This window comes from Sturnus vulgaris, chromosome W (assembly GCF_052056855.1).
Source record: "Sturnus vulgaris isolate bStuVul1 chromosome W, bStuVul1.hap1, whole genome shotgun sequence".
Taxonomy (NCBI): Eukaryota; Metazoa; Chordata; class Aves; order Passeriformes; family Sturnidae; genus Sturnus; species Sturnus vulgaris.
Window position 1 is genome coordinate 63,874,823 of NC_142282.1, and position 19,410 is coordinate 63,894,232.

Sequence of the window (19,410 nt, forward strand, 5' to 3'; positions counted from 1 at the left end):
GGCCATGCTTCCATATCACATCAGAGACCACTAGCCAGTGGATCATCATTAACTTGCAATGCATGTAAAGACAATCTTAGAATGGTCACAAAAGAAAATTCACATATACACTCAGAAGGTACACATCACACAGTTTGTTCAAGTTACCGGTTTGCTTTCCTCGCTAAATGACCCAAGTCAGGTTGCTGGATTGCTATACAAACAGAAATCAAGAAGTCTTGGCCTTGGCAATAAGCATGAGGGTAACTGACAACAGAGAAGGAAATTCTATAAGATCAAGTTCAAAACCATTTAAGGAACCTGAAATCCATGGGACCTAAAGAGACATGTCTGTGGGTCTGGAGGGAACTGACAGAGGAAGTGGCTAACCCACTATCCATCATATTTGAGAAGTCATGGCAGTCCAGTGAAGTTCCCACTGACTGAAAAAGTAGAATATGGTGGATGAGAGAAAAGCAAGTGAAATAATCTACCTGGAATCGTGCAAAGCATTTGACACTATCCTGCACTACATCCTTGTCTCTAAACTGGACAGACATGGTGTCTCAGTTTGAGAGACAGATGTCTACTAAGGTGTTAGAGTCAATAAGTCAGGAGTCTAACTGAATTCTTCAGAGAGAAATCAGAGTGCAGGGATTGAATTAAAACCTTTGGGTAGATTGATGTATGTTAAGCCACTGACATATAAAGTAAAAGTTGAAGTTTTAGAATAAGTAAGCAAGTAAGCAAGTAAGTAAAATGAGTTTTAAATACTTTTAGTGAGTAAAAGGTCTCAGATGCCAGTGTAGAAGTGCAAGTTCTAGTAAAATTTGAAAAACAGTTCTAAATACTAGTGTTTCTGTGGAGGCTCCAGGAACATAGTTTTAGACGTAATAAAACTATAGTAAGAATATTGCTTACATTTTTCAGATAGAACAAGATGGATCATATGAATAGTTTATACGTAATCTGGCATGCTAAGAAACTAGAATTCTAATAGGTTAAGAAGTAGCGGTTCAAGTTTGTGTCTTCAGCTTGTTGAGAAGTTTCTATATAAGAACATAAATTGAGGAGAGCTGCTGCTTTTTGACATTTGCTTTTGGTTTGCTTTTTGCTTTTGTTCCTGATCTCTCGCCACCATCATCACTCAAAGAAAACAGGAGCCGCTGCAGCAACATCAGCCCTGCTGGGACCTCCGGGAGGAGCTTCTGCTTCTATTTGAAACTCTATACCAAAACATAACATAAACTTCAGCATCTGTAATTTTCGCCTTTAAAACTAATGTGCTTCTGCAATAAACAACTTGGTAGCAACTATTAGCTGATTGGCCGATTAAAAAAACCCAACCCAACAAATTTAATACCTAAAACACCAAAAATTTGACCCCACACTAAGGAAGGCAGGTGCCTCCCTTGAGATGGCAGATGTAAACCCCCTCCCTCCAAATTATTATCATTTTGAAATTAATGAGCTCTTAAGCAAAGATATGGGAATAGGAATAACAGTTCTTTACTAGTATGTGTAAATATAAGAAAACAAACAAATAAACTACAACTTAATAGGAAAATTAAAATAAAATGCAGTAGTACAAAAACAGAGTCAGAATACAACCTGACACCTTGTTGGTCAGGGTATTAGTAGCAGACCGATTAAATGGTGGCTGCAGTCCTCCTGGAGTGACAGATGTGGTTCTATTGAAGCAGTGGTCCTGTAGAAGGGTGTAGTTTTCCTCCAAAAGTCCAGTGATGATGTAGAAGGGTCTGGTTTTCCTCTGGGAATCCAGTGGGAAAAGGCTGACAGTGGTGTTCCAAATATCAGATTTTATCTAGATAGGAATGCTTAGCTCCTTCCCCTGTGTGGGGCATCTCACAATGGGATGTTTTCATTTTATCAGTCATGCAGTGGGACTCAATGGCCCATTAACAGAAGATACCTCCCTGGAGGGAGGATAGGTCATGGAAAAGATAAAGAACACTGCCCCACCTGTTTTCAACAGATGGTGACAGAACACACACTTTTGGTTACATCCTGCATTGCAACCCAAGACACATGGATTTGATGGGTGTACCATGCAGTGCATAAGGAGTTGGCTGGATGGTCGCACTCAAAGAGTTGCAGTCAAGGCCTCAATGTCTAAGTGTCATAGCATAGGGTTAAAATGTTTCTCAAAATCAGGGGAACTGCATATAATAGATTCAGGGGGGTGGAAAGGAAGATTGGGTCTGATAGGCCGGGGAAAGAGAACTAGACCCTGGGAATGAATATTGAGTTTTGTTTATTTCTAGATCATGTGAAGCTACACCTGCATAATCATCATATGATAAATGATATGATTGTTAAATGTAACAATTGTTTGGTAATTGAATATGATTATTGTTTAATCGCAATAAGAATCATGAGAAACAATGTAATCATAACAAGAATCATGAGAAAGAATATTTGGGGGAGCCTAATGAAAACTACAATAATACATGCTTGGATAAGATCTATCTATATATAGTATACAATAGAACAATATGGGTTTAATAATTAATATATAGTTATATAACAAAAAGGGTATAAAACATGTTCACCTCGGATCCATGTCAGAGTCAGATTTGGGTCTGCACCCCTGATTCCCAGAGCTCTTCAATAAAGCACCTGCATATAATCTTTCTGTGATTATGTGTTTTCAATGCTATCAAGTAGAGACAAGTGATGAGTGGTGTTCCTCAGGGGTTGGCGTTGGGACCGGTGCTATTCAACATCTTTGTAAGTGACATGGATAGGGGGATTGAGTGCACCCTCAGCAAGTTTCCTGATGAGACCAAGCTGTGGGGTGCAGTTGATGCACTGGAAGGAAGGGATACCATCCAGAGTGACCTTGACAGGTGGGCCTGTGAAAACTTCATGTAGTTCAACAAGTCCAAGTACAAGGTCCTACACCTGGGTCAGGGAAATTCCAATCACAAATACAAGGTGGGTGGAGAATGGATTGAAAACAGCCCTGGGGAAGAGGACTTGGGCATCTTCGTGAATGAAAAAATTAATATAAACCAGCAATGTGCACTTGCAGTCCAGAAAGCCAATTGTATCCTGGGCTGCATCAAAAGCAGTGTGACCAGCAGGTTGAGGATTCTGCCCCTCTACTCTGCTCTCATGAGACCCCTATCTGGAGTACTGTGTCCAGCTCTGGAGGCCCCAACATTGGAAGGAGGTGGACCTGATGGAGTGATTCCAGAATAGGGACAAGATGCTGATCTGAGAGCTGGAGCACCTCTCCTGTGAGGACAGTCTAAGAGAGTTGGAATTGTTCACCCTGAAGAAGAAAAGGTTCCAGGGTGACCTTGTAGCTGCCTTCCAGTACCTAAAGGGGCTCCAAGAGAGCTGGAAAGGGACTTTTCACAAGGGCATGGAGTGACAGGACAGAGGGGAATGGCTTTAAACTGAAAGAAGTTAGGTTTCTATTAGATATCAGGAAGAAATTCTTCCCTGTGAGGGTGGTGAGGCCCTGGCACAAGTTGCCCAGAGAAGCTATGGTTGCTTTATCTCTGGAAGTATTCTGGGCCAGGTTGGATGGGGCTTGAAGCAACCTGGTCTAGCGGAAGGTGTCCCTGCCTATGGCAGAGGGTTGAAACTTGAATTGAAATCCCTTCCAGCCCAAACCATTCTATGAACTAAGAATATTATCAGCACACACAGAAGGGAAAATGTCAGTACTTTCAAATGTTAAAAAGAGAATTACATAATACTTTGGATTTGTGAAATAAATACATGGAAGAAGACTGATTCCAGTTTATGCACTTGAGATACAGAAAAGACCAAAAGTGTTCCCAAAGGGGAACTGGCTCAGAAAAAGGGACTAATAAAGCTGTTACAGAATAATTACAAAAATAATAGGAATTCTCAGATCTTTGTTTTCCATAGCAAAAAATACAAGTCCTGTAGTGAATTTCATACATTGTTCATTAATTCTGTACACAAGAGTAAGAAACTTTTCCACTTGAAAAGTTGTTTTTATATATAACAATCTTTAAGTGGTAACTCTGGGCTGTCCTGGGGTACAATGCAAAAATGTGTATTCTATCACCATCTGTTAAAATGTGGGAGGGGTGGTGATCCTTATCTCTGTGGGAGATATCCTCTGCTGATGTGCCATCTGATAAGATGGGGGGATGATCATCGTTATCTATTCACAACCCATCCTTCCTCCAGAAGATATATTCCGTTAATGGGCCATTAAGTCCTATTGTGTGACTGATAAGATTACATCACCCCATTGGGAGATGCCCCAACCAGGGGCAGGAGCCAAGCCTTTCCTACCTAGATAAAAAAACTGGGGTTTGGGACCCGAGGGCAGACCTTTCTACTGGATCCCAGAGGAAAGTCGGACCTTTTTCCACATCATTGCTGGATCTTCGGAGGAAAACTGCACCTTCTACAGGAGCACTGCTTCAACAGAACCACATCTGTCATCCAGGAGGACTGCAGCCACCATTTATACAGACTGTGACCAACACCCTGACTGACAGGGTGTCAGGTTGTATTTCTGACTGTGTTGGTGGTTGTTTCTTTTATATTATTGCATGTATTTTATTTTTTTCTCTTTTCTCCTATTAAATTGTATTACTGACTTGGAGTCTCGCACTGGTTTTACTTTCAAACCAACACATTAATTGGCGCCCAACGTGGGGCACGAAGGGTACTGAGGAAAGTCAGTATTACAATTTTGTTTTCACCATGATTCTCAACATGCTTACATGGGTTTTATATCTTGCTCTATATATTTTTCCACACATGGGGAACTATCTGCCAGCTGAAATGCTCCTGTGTAGACCAGGATATGGTATAAAAATTGCTTTACTGGCCTATTATGCCTACTGCATGATAACCTCTGAGGCAATGAACATAATCCGGAATATATACTCGACTTTGTTTGCTTGTCCTAGTCTAGGTTGCTACATCCGGGGTTTTAACAATCACACCCAGCCCTTGGGGGGAGGGGTAAAGGATGATTTTTTCCAATCTTTCCGGCCTGATACAGTAGTTTTTGGAAATGTTGAGTTCCCGCTGGATGCTAAGGACAGCATAATATTGTTGTTAGTTCTGCTTTGTCTCCTCTGCACAGCCTTTACAGCCTACAACATGCTTAGAAACAGAACACTACATGGCGTATTGATGCGTATTCTTGAGGAAGAGGAAAAAAGAAACGAATCAACTTCGTCCACGACTGCACAGAATGTCACAAAGAGGAGAAGAACCAAACAAAAAGCAACAGTGCCCGTGTCTATGCAGACTGCCACAAAGGAGGAAAAAGCCAAAAGCAAAGCAACAGTGTCCGTGTCTACGCAGACTGCCACAGAGGAGGAAAAAGCCAAAAGCAAAGCAACAGTGTCCGTGTCTATGCAGTCTGCCACAGAGGAGAAAAAAGACAGAAGCACCATCAGCATCTCCACACAAACCATCACTGAGCCAGAACAGCCTAGACCAGTAGCAGTTGCGCCCGTTCAGAAGAAGAAATCAAAGAGCAAATCAGTTCGCATAGCGACTGACGAGGACGTGGCAGGACCTTCGCACCCAGCAGAAGTGACAGAGCCAGAAATCATCACTCGCTCTCTATCCCTGGGTGAGCTGCGTGACCTGCGGAGGGAATTCACCCGCCAGACAAATGAGTCCATCTTGACCTGGCTGCTCCGCATCTGGGACGCTGCAGCCAATGACACCATTCTGGATGGATGTGAGGCCAGGCAACTGGGATCTCTGTCCCGGGATGTGGTCATTGACCAGGGGATTGGGAGAACCCAAGAAACTCTCAGCCTCTGGCGGCGACTGCTGACAAGTGTGAAGGACAGATACCTTTGTAAAGAAGATCTTCAGGTGCACCAAGGAAAATCGAGCACAATAGAACAAGGTATCCGATGCCTGAGGGAATTGGCCGTGCTGGAGATCATTTTCTCAGAAGATGAGAGATTTCCTAAGAGCCCAGACTGTGTCCAGTGCACGTCACAGATGTGGTTGAGATTTGCACGACTTGGACCAGAGATGTATTCCCGTTACCTGGCAACGCTGCAGTGGAGGGAAGGTGAGGACATGGTAGGCGTCTTGGCCAATAAACTAAGAATTTATGAGGACACTGTCACAGCCCCATTTCGTACCCATGTCTCATCCGTGGAAACACGGCTGGTGGAGCAAGTCTGAAGCCTGATTGAAGAGGGCCATCAGAAACTAAAAAAAGAACTTAAGGAAAACAACTACCAGATCTCTCCTGAACCAACAAGAGTTTCTGCCATTAGGAGCCGGCGTTCCTCAGGCAGGGAGAGAGGACACACTCCACGAGGTAACCTCTGGTTTTTCCTTCAGAAGCATGGAGAAGACATGAGGAAGTGGGATGGAAAACCCACCTCCTCCTTAGCAGCCCGGGTACATGAGCTGAAAAGAGGGACACCTACCCCAAGAAGTTCATCTAGAGTCAATGCTGCTCCAGTCTCTCGTGTACAGAACTCCAGACAGTATCAGAATGATGATATGACTGATCCTCTTGAAGGAACCTCAAGAACCTATTTACAGGGAGAGAGCAACGTGTACCAGGATCAGGAATAGAGGAGCCCTGCCTCTAGCCAGGTAGAGGAGAGGGATAATCGGATCTATTGGACTGTGTGGATCCGATGGCCTGGCACATCCGACCCACAAAAACATAAGGCTTTGGTTGACACCGGCGCCCAGTGTACTCTGATGCCATCAAAGTATGTAGGAGAAGAATTCATCTCTATTTCTGGGGTAACAGGAGGATCCCAGCAGCTGACTGTAGTGGAGGCCGAAGTGAGTTTAACTGGGAACAGGTGGCAGAAACACCCCATCATGACTGGCCCAGAGGCCCCATGCATCCTTGGCATAGACTATCTTAGAAATGGATACTTCAAAGACCCAAAAGGATATCGCTGGGCTTTCGGGATAGCTGCTGTAGAGACAGACGGCATTAGAAAACTGAGCACCTTGCCTGGTCTTGCAGATGACCCCTCTGCTGTGGGACTACTGAGAGTTGAAGGGCAACAGGTACCAATCGCCAGAACAACAGTACACCGCCGGCAATACCGTACTGACAGAGACTCAGTGATTCCCATCCATGAAATGATCCGTAAACTGGAGAGCCAAGGGGTGGTCAGCAAAACCCACTCACCCTTCAACAGCCCCATCTGGCCTGTGCGTAAATCTGAAGGAGAATGGAGATTGACAGTGGACTATCGTGCATTGAATGAGGTGACTCCACCGCTGAGCGCTGCTGTGCCAGACATGCTGGAACTCCTGTACGAGCTGGAGTCCAAGGCAGCAAAGTGGTACGCCACTATCGATATCGCCAATGCATTTTTCTCCATTCCTCTGGCAGCAGAATGCAGGCCTCAGTTTGCTTTCACCTGGAGGGGCGTGCAGTACACCTGGAATCGTCTGCCCCAGGGGTGGAAGCACAGTCCCACCATCTGTCATGGGCTGATCCAGGCTGCACTGGAGAAGGGTGAGTCCCCCGAACATCTACAGTATATCGATGACATCATTGTATGGGGCAGCACAGCAGGGGAAGTCTTCGAGAAAGGAGAGAAGATTATCCAGATTCTGCTGAAAGCTGGTTTTGCCATTAAGCGAAGTAAAGTTAAGGGACCAGCTCAGGAAATTCAGTTTCTAGGAGTCAAGTGGCAAGATGGACGTCGTCAGATCCCAACAGAGGTAATTAATAAGATCACTGCTATGTCTCCACCTACCAACAAGAAGGAAACACAAGCCTTCCTAGGTGCCATAGGCTTTTGGAGAATGCACATTGCTGAGTACAGTCAGATTGTGAGCCCTCTCTACCTGGTTACCCGCAAGAAGAACGATTTCCACTGGGGCCCTGAGCAGCAGCAAGCCTTCGCCCAGATCAAGCAAGAGATTGCTCATGCAGTAGCCCTTGACCCAGTCAGGACGGGACCAGATGTGAAGAACGTGCTCTACTCTGCAGCCGGGAACCATGGTTTGTCTTGGAGCCTGTGGCAGAAGGTGCCTGGTGAGACTCGGGGTCGACCACTGGGATTCTGGAGCAGAAGCTACAAAGGATCTGAAGCCAACTACACTCCCACAGAGAAGGAGATCTTGGCCGCCTATGAAGGAGTTCAAGCTGCCTCAGAGGTGATTGGCACAGAAACACAACTCCACCTGGCACCCCGACTACCAGTGCTGGGCTGGATGTTCAAGGGAAAGGTGCCTTCCACACATCACGCCACTGACACCACATGGAGCAAGTGGATTGCTCTCATCACTCAGTGCGCCCGTATTGGGAATCCAAATCGCCCTGGGATTCTGGAAATAATTACAAACTGGCCTGAAGGTGAGACTTTTGGATTGTCTTCTGAAGAAGAAGAGGAGCAAGTGGCACGTGCTGAGGAAGCCCCACCATATAATGAGCTACCAGAGACTGAAAGACGATATGCCCTCTTCACTGATGGTTCCTGCTGAATTGTAGGCACTAACCGGAAATGGAAAGCTGCAGTATGGAGCCCCACACGACAAGTTGCACAAGCTACCGAGGGACAAGGTGGATCGAGTCAGGTCGCAGAGCTAAAAGCCATCCAGTTGGCTTTGGATATTGCTGAACGAGAGAAGTGGCCAAGGCTCTATCTCTACACTGACTCATGGATGGTAGCTAATGCTCTGTGGGGTTGGCTGGATCGCTGGAAAAAGGCCAACTGGCAACGCAGAGGGAAACCCATATGGGCAGCTGAGATTTGGCAGCACATTGCTGCCCGAATAGAGAAACTGACCATAAAGGTTCGACACGTGGATGCACATGTACCCAAAAGCCGGGCTAATGAAGAACATCACAACAACGAGCAGGTGGACCGAGCTGCCAAAGTGAAAGTATCACAGGTGGATCTAGACTGGCAGCACAAGGGAGAATCATTCCTAGCTCGTTGGGCCCATGATGCCTCTGGTCATCAGGGGAGAGATGCGACGTACCGATGGGCCCGTGACCGAGGGGTGGACCTTACCATGGACAGTATCTCACAGGTCATCCACGACTGCGAGACCTGTGCCGCAATCAAACAGGCCAAGCGGGTGAAGCCTCTGTGGTACGGTGGACGATGGTCAAAGTACAGGTATGGGGAAGCCTGGCAAATTGACTACATCACCCTTCCCCAAACCCGCCAGGGCAAACGCTATGTACTGACCATGGTGGAAGCAACCACAGGATGGTTAGAGACCTACCCTGTGCCTCATGCCACTGCCCGGAACACCATCTTGGGCCTAGAAAAACAAGTCCTTTGGAGGCATGGTACCCCTGAGAGAATTGAATCAGACAACGGAACCCATTTCAAGAACGGCCTTATCAACACGTGGGCCAAAGAACATGGCATTGAATGGATATATCATATTCCTTACCATGCGCCAGCTGCCGGGAAAGTTGAACGGTGTAATGGACTCCTTAAGACTACTTTGAAAGCACTTGGTGGTGGAACCTTCAGAAATTGGGAAATGAACTTGGCCAAAGCCACCTGGATGGTTAACACCCGAGGGTCCATCAATCGAGCCGGTCCTGCCCACTCTGAACCCCCTGCACATAGTGGATGGGGACAAGGTCCCAGTGGTACACATGAAAGGTATTTTAGGAAAGACTGTTTGGATTAATCCCACCACAGGCAAAGGCAAACCAATCCGTGGGATTGTTTTTGCTCAAGGACCTGGTTGCACCTGGTGGGTAATGCAGAAAGATGGGGAAACCCGTTGTGTACCGCAAAGAGACCTAATTTTTAGTGAGAACTGTATGTAAGGTTTCATTTTGTATTATATATCTGTAAGAGGGTATTGGTTTGGGTGTGATGTAGATGGTAATAGAATAAGGGGTGGATTATGTCCTGGGGTACAATGCAAAAATGTGTATTCTATCACCATCTGTTAAAATGTGGGAGGGGTGGTGATCCTTATCTCTGTGGGAGATATCCTCTGCTGATGTGCCATCTGATAAGATGGGGGGATGATCATCGTTATCTATTCACAACCCATCCTTCCTCCAGAAGATATATTCCGTTAATGGGCCATTAAGTCCTATTGTGTGACTGATAAGATTACATCACCCCATTGGGAGATGCCCCAACCAGGGGCAGGAGCCAAGCCTTTCCTACCTAGATAAAAAAACTGGGGTTTGGGACCCGAGGGCAGACCTTTCTACTGGATCCCAGAGGAAAGTCGGACCTTTTTCCACATCATTGCTGGATCTTCGGAGGAAAACTGCACCTTCTACAGGAGCACTGCTTCAACAGAACCACATCTGTCATCCAGGAGGACTGCAGCCACCATTTATACAGACTGTGACCAACACCCTGACTGACAGGGTGTCAGGTTGTATTTCTGACTGTGTTGGTGGTTGTTTCTTTTATATTATTGCATGTATTTTATTTTTTTCTCTTTTCTCCTATTAAATTGTATTACTGACTTGGAGTCTCGCACTGGTTTTACTTTCAAACCAACACATGGGCATATACACTCCTCCTGCTCATTTAAATTTAACTTAGCACTAACAAAATGTTTATAGGTTTGAATGCCCAACTTCTTTCTACTCAGAAGTATTAAAAAAAAAAATTTAGTCTGCCCTATTAGAGACCTACCTGAAGAGATGCTTAAGAGGAAGACAGACTTAAAGTGTTGGAATTCCCAAACAATCTAATTCACACTGCTGCCCTTGAAAATTTCCACAGAGCATCACATAAAGGTCAGAAGACTGAATACTAGAATTTAATTTCATTATTTTAACTCCAGGACTAGAGATGTAGGGATGCTACAAGTAAAATACCACATTAGAACCTGGCCAAGATGAAGATAACAGTAACATCTGTATCAGAGCCAGTATTAGGTTATTCTTACTCCACTGCAAGGGAGCAAAGTACCTGACAGAGGGAGCATGTTAGTCACCCTTATTCCCCAGAGGCTTCTAATAGGGCACAAGTAGCATTACACCCAATGAGAGGTGCATTCAGAGAATGTGACTTAGTGCCATAATAGCTAAATGTTATTCAGTTTTCCAACTGAGAATTGGAAAAATTACTAATAAATGTTATATTAATTTTTAATTTTATATTTTATTTTCTACTAATTTTGGCAGATAAAAGAAAAAGCAGCAGCAAAACAGCTTCTTTAATTCTAAGACTGCTTAGGTTTGTAGATTTAATAAAGCTGCTTTCACACTTCAGTTTTAGTTGAGCAGCAAGTAGTATATCCTATGGAAATACACAATAAACTCAAAAGAGTCAGTAATAAAATACTCAGTGAGAACAATATAAAACCTTAAACCAGACATCACTGCTACACAGTTGTGCACATAGCAAGTAGTAATGAAATATTAGAAAGCCCTGTGCACAACCAAGCTTTGTAAACTTACTGTCAAGAGTTGCCTGTGTTCTAACACTGCTGTGCCCGTTCTGTAAACAAAGGAGAAATGGATGAATAAATTATCAAATAGGAATGTTAAATTTTCAGACCAAACTACATACAGAACATGCTTCATGCAAAATTCTATATTCATTCTAAATTGAAAGACCAAAAAGACAGAAAATTACCTTTTTTTATAGCCTTTAACAAAACCACATAATAAAATTGTCGCACATGTGAGGTGTACTGAACATACAGAATCCCATATACTGCCCATAATACACCCATCAGCAGGAGACCATCCCATCTACTGTATATAACAAACTTCAGGTTCACACCAATATGAAAGAAAGAATTGCTAGAACATATAGGAAATGGTTGTGCTTTTGATCTAACGCAACTCACAATTTTAACTATCCAAGTTACACAGATGCCAATTTTTTTCCATTGAAAGATAAGACTTGAGAGGCACCAGTTGTTTTTTGGATAACGCTGGAGCACAGAAGTGGATAGTCTATGCTTGATCCTCACCAGTAAATACGAGCTAGTGCAGAAGACAAGTGTGACTGAGCCATTACATAACAAAGGCCAGGAGTAAATAAACTTACCAACTCTCACAAGTTCCTTAAATATTTGATAAAATAAATTCTCTTAAAACAAACCTACATTCCATATACAAATAGAGTAGGTGCTTTTGAATAACTGAGACTCTCTCTGTCTTAGATTAGATCTCTCCTTATGCTTTTTAAAATAAAAGATGAAATTAATTCCAACTGCTCTTTAAATCCAACAAAAGAGTAACGCTGGAAGGGCCACAAACAGTTTGGGATCTATTTCCTAGGTGCCATATTAATTTAATAAATAATATATCTTTGGATAGAAATGGTCAAGTTATAGCAAAATGCCATGACTGATATTTACATACAGAGATGGTTTGTTTTTTAAAAACTAAACTTCAGGGAATGTTTAGTGTTACTAAGAATAAAGGTCAAACAGCAATTTAAGATGTCAAAACCCATAAAATCAGAGACTCTTATATCCCATATACAAGAAATGGCTACAAAATAGGAAAAGAAAAAACAGAGTAGACTTGGGAATCAAAAATATCACTTGGCTTGGTTAAAATATTAACATATCTGGGTAATACAAGTCTAACACTGATAAGAATATTTCCCTTTTTTCAAAGTCTTATTTCAGAATTTGACTCACTGTAACTGCAACAGCGATGGGTTCAGATGGAGCCATGGAGCTTTGGTACACTATCCTACTAAGTACAGAAGTCTGCTCATGGGAGGAAGTTGTTATTGGGCTAGTGCTCTGGGATGAGCAGGTCAGACCGGAAGAGCTGATGGCAGAGGCTGTGTAGGTGGACTCCTGTACTGTACTGGATATTGGCAGAGAGGTATTCAAAGGATCACTGGAAAAAGTAAAAATTATTTATCAACAGGGCAAACTACATCTCAAATACCTTTGTGGAAATATCAGCTCCTATATAGTTATCTAGAAATACCATAAACATGCAGTCAAATCTACATTATTTATACTAGAAAATCTAATAATGAGAAAAAAAAATTATAATTTTACTTTGGTCCCCAGTAATCACTGCTTCAAAACCATCAGCTGCACTACGCATCATTCATCTTCCTCCTGCCAGTCCAACCAAATCAAGAATTTACAAGCAAGCACTTTTTTTGGTCATGTTATTTTCACCTTCTCAAAGGATATCTTAATGAACATGAACTCTTTTTTTAAACAAAGAGATTCATAAAGTCTGGTATACGATGAGAAACGGAGTCTCTTTTAACAACTGAATTCTGTCATTAAAGTAGCAGTCTAACAGAACTATGCAAAGAGGAAAAATACTTTAAAACATGCAGGATTGTTTTACTTTCTAAACAGTTTTTTTTTTTTAGTTTACAGAACTAGAAATTAATGTGAAAGATCATTTTTAATAATATTTCTGATTTAACTTTAGGAAACTTTTTACAGAAGACAGTTTTTGAATGAATAAGGAAGAAAAAATGGGTTACTAGTATGTTGGCATTTATCACTGGCCATTTTAGCATTTCAGTAAGAGGTTCTGCATAATGAAAGACTGGCTTTTTTTCTCTCATCCCATAGAGGCATCAGATTTGTAATGTGGTACCAATCCACTAATACACATATATGGTACAAAGATCATCTCTCCTGGACCAAAAAGCAGAAAAAAATTGCGTTGTGAGGAACAAACCCTCAAACAAGTTTGAAAACCGGGAAAATTAAACACAAAATAACAATTTTATAAAGAGTAGTTTAATTATAAGGTGATATACATTCATGTCATCTCCAGTTTCACACTGACTCATCCAGGGAGATTTTGATTGTAATTAGAAAATAACTTTCTTGTTTAAAATGTCATCCATAGAAAACACTTCACAGAATCAATTAGGTTGAAAAAGACCTCTGAGATCATCAAGTCCAACCTAAAACCAAATACTATCTTGTCAACCAGACCTTGGCACTAAGTGCCACATCCAGTCTTTTCTTAAACACCTGCAGGGATGGTGACTCTACCACCATCCTGGGCAGCCCATTCCAATGTTTAATCACCCTTTCTGTGAAGAAATTCCTCCTAATATCCAACCTGAATCTTCCCTGTCACAACTTAAGACTGTGTCCTCTTGTCCTGTCCTTTGTTTCCTGGGAGCAGAGTCCAACCCTCACCTGGCTCCACCCTCCTGTCAGGGAGTTGTAGAGAGTGAGAAGGGCCCCTCTGAGCCTCCTCTTCTCCAGGCTAAGCATCCCCAGATCCCTCAGCTGCTCCTCATAGGACATGTACTCCAGACCCTTCACCAGTTCTGTTGCCCTTCTCTGGACTCACTCCAGCATCCCAATGTTCTTCCTGAATTGAGGGGCCCAGAACTGGACACAGGACTTGAGGTGTGACCTCACCAGTGTCAAGTACAGGGGAAGAACCACTTCCCCGGCCCTGTTGGCTATACTATTGCTGATCCAGTCCAGGATGACATTGACCTTCTTGGCCACCTGGACACACATTCACCTTACATGTCATCATATTTCTCCCTCTCATTACATGGCAATTGTACCTTGATGTTTTTGGCACAAACTTGACCCCTTAAAGAAGACATGCAAGAATGCAAGACAGGAACTCACACATACTTGACAGATTTTGAGTACAAGCTATTGTTGGTTGCCTGGCTGGTATTCTCACTGCTTGAAGTTGATCCAAATTCTGTGAGCATAGGCTCTGATCCAAACTCCAAAGCTCCAAACTGAACATTTAATCCTGTCACATCTGCTGATCCAGGCATCTCCACTGCAGAGGCAGGAATCTTAAAGGAGGAAAAAATCCAACAATTCTTTTGCATGCACTATCTATATTAAAGGATATAAGTAACTGACACTCTTGTCCCTTAACTACAGGCTTCTTCAGTTACTGGCTCAGCCTTTGCTGCTAACTAGATCTGTGACAACTCCCCCCTTTACATAAATTAACTACATTCTTGTAACCTGAAATTAATTCATTGATTCTGTGCCCTGATCTGGAGCTGAAAGAGAAAGCCATACTATTCTACAATATCGAAGTGTCATCTGTGATCATCCCCCTCAGCCAATATTCATCTTGTGGCTACTAAGTCAATCCAAAAATCACATAGCATGTACAGTCATTTTCCACATAGAACAATTATATACATGCTTGGAAAAGACATCACTGTATTTTGAACCTAAAAACTATTCAGCTTTGGATTTCCTGCTTTATAAACAAGAAAGAGACCATGGTCTTTGCTCTCCTTCTTCCTAGAAACTTATATATATAGAATCATTAAGGTTGGAAAAGACCATTAAGATCAAGTCCTACCATTAATCTAGGTCCACAACTAAACCATGTCTCTAAGCACCGCATCCACATGTTTTTTAAATACCTCCAAGGATAGCGACTCCACCACCTTCTGGGCAGTCTGTTCCAATGCTTGACCACCCTTTCCGTAAAGAAATCTTTCCTAATATCCTATATAAACCTCCCTGGGTGTAACTTGAGGCCATTTCCTCTTTTCTTATCATTTGTTACCTGGGAGAAGAGACTGACCTCCACCTGGCTCCATCCTCCTGTCAGTTAGTTGTAGAGAAGGAGAAGGTCCCCCCAAGCCTCCTTTTCTCTAGGCTAAGACCTCCCAGCTCACTCAGCTGCTCCTCATAGGACTTGTGTTCCAGCCCCTTCACCAGCTTCATTACCCTTCTCTGGACTTGCTTTAGAACCTCAATATCCTTCCTGAATTGAGGGGCCCAGAACTGGACACAGAACTCGAGGCATGGCCTCACCAGTACCAAGTACAGAGGGAGAATCACTTCCCTGGTCCTGCTGGCCATACTATGGCTGATACAAGCTTTTGTATGCTTATATGTTTACTAAGGACAGACTCAATTACCCACCTTGGATGCTGGAGTTATCTTCCGTTTTGGTGGTTTTATCTGCTTCTGCTGGGTTTGGAGAGCAGTAGCTTCCTGGTTATCCATAGATATAGTGGGGAGTTGTAACATTTTGCTAACTGCAGTAGAGGTGTCTACTGGTGATGGCTCATGGAGTTTTACCTGGGAGGAGAAGGACTCCAGCCCAGGAGGAGGAACAGGGGCTGTCTGCATTTGTTGTTGCTGTCGCTGGGTCAGATGGATTAGAACCGGGGATGGTTGAGGCTGTGACTTCAAGTCTGGTCAGTGTTGGGAAAAAGAAACATCAAAAATAAAGCATTGAACTTTGTTTCATAAAGGGTAGAAGCACAAAAAGCAATCTAGGTGACCTGACACACTGGACAGCTATGATTTTATAGAGCACACAAGTCTTTCAGACATCACACAAACTTCATACTGAACATTACCACTGTAATAATAAAGCTAACACTTGATATTCTCTACTTTAAATAAACAGCTGTGGGAAAGCAGTATTTAGAATAATTGAAATGTTTGTGTTGGAAAAGACCTCTAAGATCAAGTCCTACCACTAACCCAGCACACCTAAATCCAACACTAAACCATGTCCCTAAGCACCACATCTACACAGCTTTTAAAATACCTCCAGGGATGGCGACTCCACCACTTCCCTGGGCAGCTTAACAACACTGTCCGTGAAGCAATTTTCCCTTATATCCAATCTAAACTTTCCCTAGCTTAAAGCTGTTTCCTCTCGTCAGGTTACCTGGGAGAAGAAACTGATCCACACGTTGCTACAACCTCCTTTCAATTAGCTGTGGAGAGCAATAAGGTCCCCTCTGAGCCTTCTTTTCTCTAGGTTAAACACCTCCAGCTTCCTCAGTTGCTCCTCATAGGACTTCATTGCTCTTCTCTGGACACACTCCACCACCTCAATATCTTTCTTGTAGTAAGGGGCCAAAAATTCAACACAGGATTTGAGGTGTGGCCTCACCAGTGGCCAGTATAGGGGAATGATCACTGCCTTGGTCCTGCTGGCCACACTGTTGCTGATACAAGCCAGAATGCCATTGGTCCTCTTGGCCACCTGGGCATACACTGGCACACGTTCAGCTGGCTGTTGACCAGCACCCCCAGGTCCTTTTCTGCTGGGCCACTTTCCAGCCATTCTGCCCCAGCCCATAGCACTGCAGGGGGTTGGTGTGACTCAAGTACAGGACTCAGTCCTCAGTCTTGTTAAACTGAATACCATTGGCTTCAGCCCATTAATCCAGTCTGTCCAGACCCCTCTGCAGAACCTTCCTACCCTCCAGCAGATCAACACTCCCACCCAACTTGGTGTTCTCTACAAATTTATGGACCCAGCCAACAGTATACCCATTCAAGCCATGAACAGCCAATGTCTCCAGGAGAATGTTGTGGGAGACAGTGTCAAAGGCTTTACTAAACTCCAGGCAGACAACACCCATACCTTTTGCCTCATCCACTAGGCAGGTTGCCCTGTTATAGAAGATCAGATTGGTGAAGCAGGACCTGCCTTTCCTAAACCCATGCTGGCTGGGCCTGATTCCTTGGTTGTTCGGTAGGTGCCACATAATGGCACTCAAGACAATCTGGTCAATTACCTTCCCTGGCACCGAGGTCAGGCTGACAGGCCTGTAGTTCCCCAGATTCTACTTCTAATCCTGCTTGTGGATGGACATCCCATTTGCTAAACTTCAGTCTTCCAGGACCTCCTTGGTTAGCCAGGACTGGTGATAAGTGATTGAAAGTAATTTGGTGAGTACTTCTGTCAGCTCTCTCAGTACCCTTGGGGGGAGCCCATCCAGCCCCAAGGACTGGTGTGCATCTAAGTGGTGTAAGCAGGTCATTGACCATTTCCCCTTGGATTGTGGGGGCTTCATTCTGCTACCTGTCTCCATCTTCCAGCTCAGGGGGGCTGGGCATCCAGAGAACAAATTGGTCTTGTTATAAAAGACTGAAGCAAAGAAGGCATTGAGTACCTCAGCCTTTCCTCATCCTTTGTCACTATGCTTTCTCATACACCTAATTAAGGATATTCTCCTTACCCCTCCTTTTGCTGCTGATAGATTTATAGAAACATTTTTTTATTGTCTTTTGTGGCAATAGCCAGATTGAGTTCTAGCTGGACTTTGGCCCTTCTAATTTTTTCCCAACATCCTTGTAATCCTTGCAAGTTGCCTGCCCCTTATTCCAAGGATGACAGACCCTCTTTTTTTCCCCCGAAGTTCCAGCTAAAAGTCTCTGTTCAACCAGGCTAGTCTTCTTCTCCATCAGTTTGTCTTCTGGCACATGAAGACCACCTGCACCTTTAGAATTTCCTTCTTGAAGAATGTCCAACCTTCTCAGATTCCTTTGCCCTTCAGGACTGCCTCCCAAGGGACTCCATCAACCAGTCTCCTAAACGGGCCAAAGTTTGCCCTCTGGAAGTCCAACATAGCAGTTCTGATGACCCTTATCCTCACTTCTCCAAGAATCCAAAACTCTATGATTTTGTGATTGCTGTACCAAAGCCTCTAACCACCACATCACCCACCAGTCCTTCTCTGTTCACAAACAGCAGGTCCAGCAGAGCACCTCCCCTGGTTGGCTCAGCAGCTGTGTCAAGAAGTTCTCTTTCACACACTCCAGGAACCTCCTAGACTGTTTCCTCTCCACTGTATTTCCAGTAAACATCCGGTAAGTTGACGTCCTGGACAAGAACAAGGACTAGTGATCGTGAGACTTCTCCCAGATGCTTATAGCACATGTCATCTGCCTCTTCACCCTGGTTGGGGGGTCTATAACAGACTCACACCTGGATATCTGCTCTGGTGGCCTTGCCTTGTATTCCTCCCCATGAACCTGTTGCAGTTATGTTAAGACAGACATTACTGGCATCACCACCAGTCCTTTATTTAAAAACTTTTCATGCCTTCTTTCAGTGTACTTCTTTCAAGCAACTCTGACTCCTTCCCTCATAGGCAACTTTACACAGTACTGACTCCTTTTCTTATAGGCAGCTCCACACAGCTCTGACTCGACTCCTCTCCTCTCCTCTCCGCATAACTGGCTCAACTCCAACCTATCCCTTTCACAGCTGCCTTACCCTGACTGTCCCTCGCACAATATCTTCTTATCTTATCTATCCCTCGCACGACCATATGTCTCTTACTTTCTCACAGCACAGCCAGCAGACTCTCAGTCTCAAACCCCAACTCAAACTGTAACTGATGGTCAGCTAACCCACTCTTTTAAAACACCCAAACTCATTGGGCAGGCACAGATGTTTCCACTCCTCCATAATCAGTACAGGTGTAATTCATCAGGAGAGATTGCCATCTGTACTATCCTTTCAACCTATCTTCCCACATGAACCCTCAACTGTATCATCACTAACATTAAGCTCCAGTCAATCAAGACACTCCCTAACATACAGGGCTACCCCACCGCCTCTCCTTCCTTGCCTCTCACTTCTGAAGAGTTTATAGCCATCCACTGCAGCTTTCCAGTTATGTGAATCATTCTACCATGTTTCTATGATAGCAGCGATGTCATAATTTTCCTGCTGCACCATGGCTTCCAGCTTCTCTTGTTGTCCATGCTGTGTGTGTTGGTGTAGATGCACTTCATTTG

General features: G+C 43.8%; 1 protein-coding gene and 1 non-coding gene across 10 annotated transcripts in view; both read right to left on the minus strand.

Moving 5' to 3' along the window:
• LOC148220295 (ubiquitin-associated protein 2-like) overlaps positions 1 to 19,410 on the minus strand; it is a 221,675-nt gene that overhangs the window by 90,204 nt on the left and 112,061 nt on the right. For 6 of the 9 annotated variants that reach the window (XM_088155558.1, XM_088155554.1, XM_088155551.1 and 3 more), the window contains 4 exons: positions 15,781 to 16,055; positions 14,503 to 14,681; positions 12,559 to 12,766; positions 11,360 to 11,399 (listed from right to left, as the gene is read on the minus strand). In XM_088155558.1, coding sequence (XP_088011684.1) covers positions 11,360 to 11,399; positions 12,559 to 12,766; positions 14,503 to 14,681; positions 15,781 to 16,055 — 702 coding nt within the window. The remainder of the gene's footprint in view (positions 1 to 11,359; positions 11,400 to 12,558; positions 12,767 to 14,502; positions 14,682 to 15,780; positions 16,056 to 19,410) is intronic. The other 3 variants (XM_088155556.1, XM_088155555.1, XM_088155552.1) reach the window with 1 other exon arrangement.
• LOC148220301 (small nucleolar RNA SNORD121A) lies at positions 14,989 to 15,074 on the minus strand. The gene has a single exon (XR_015799177.1). It is a non-coding gene; the product is annotated as a small nucleolar RNA SNORD121A (small nucleolar RNA).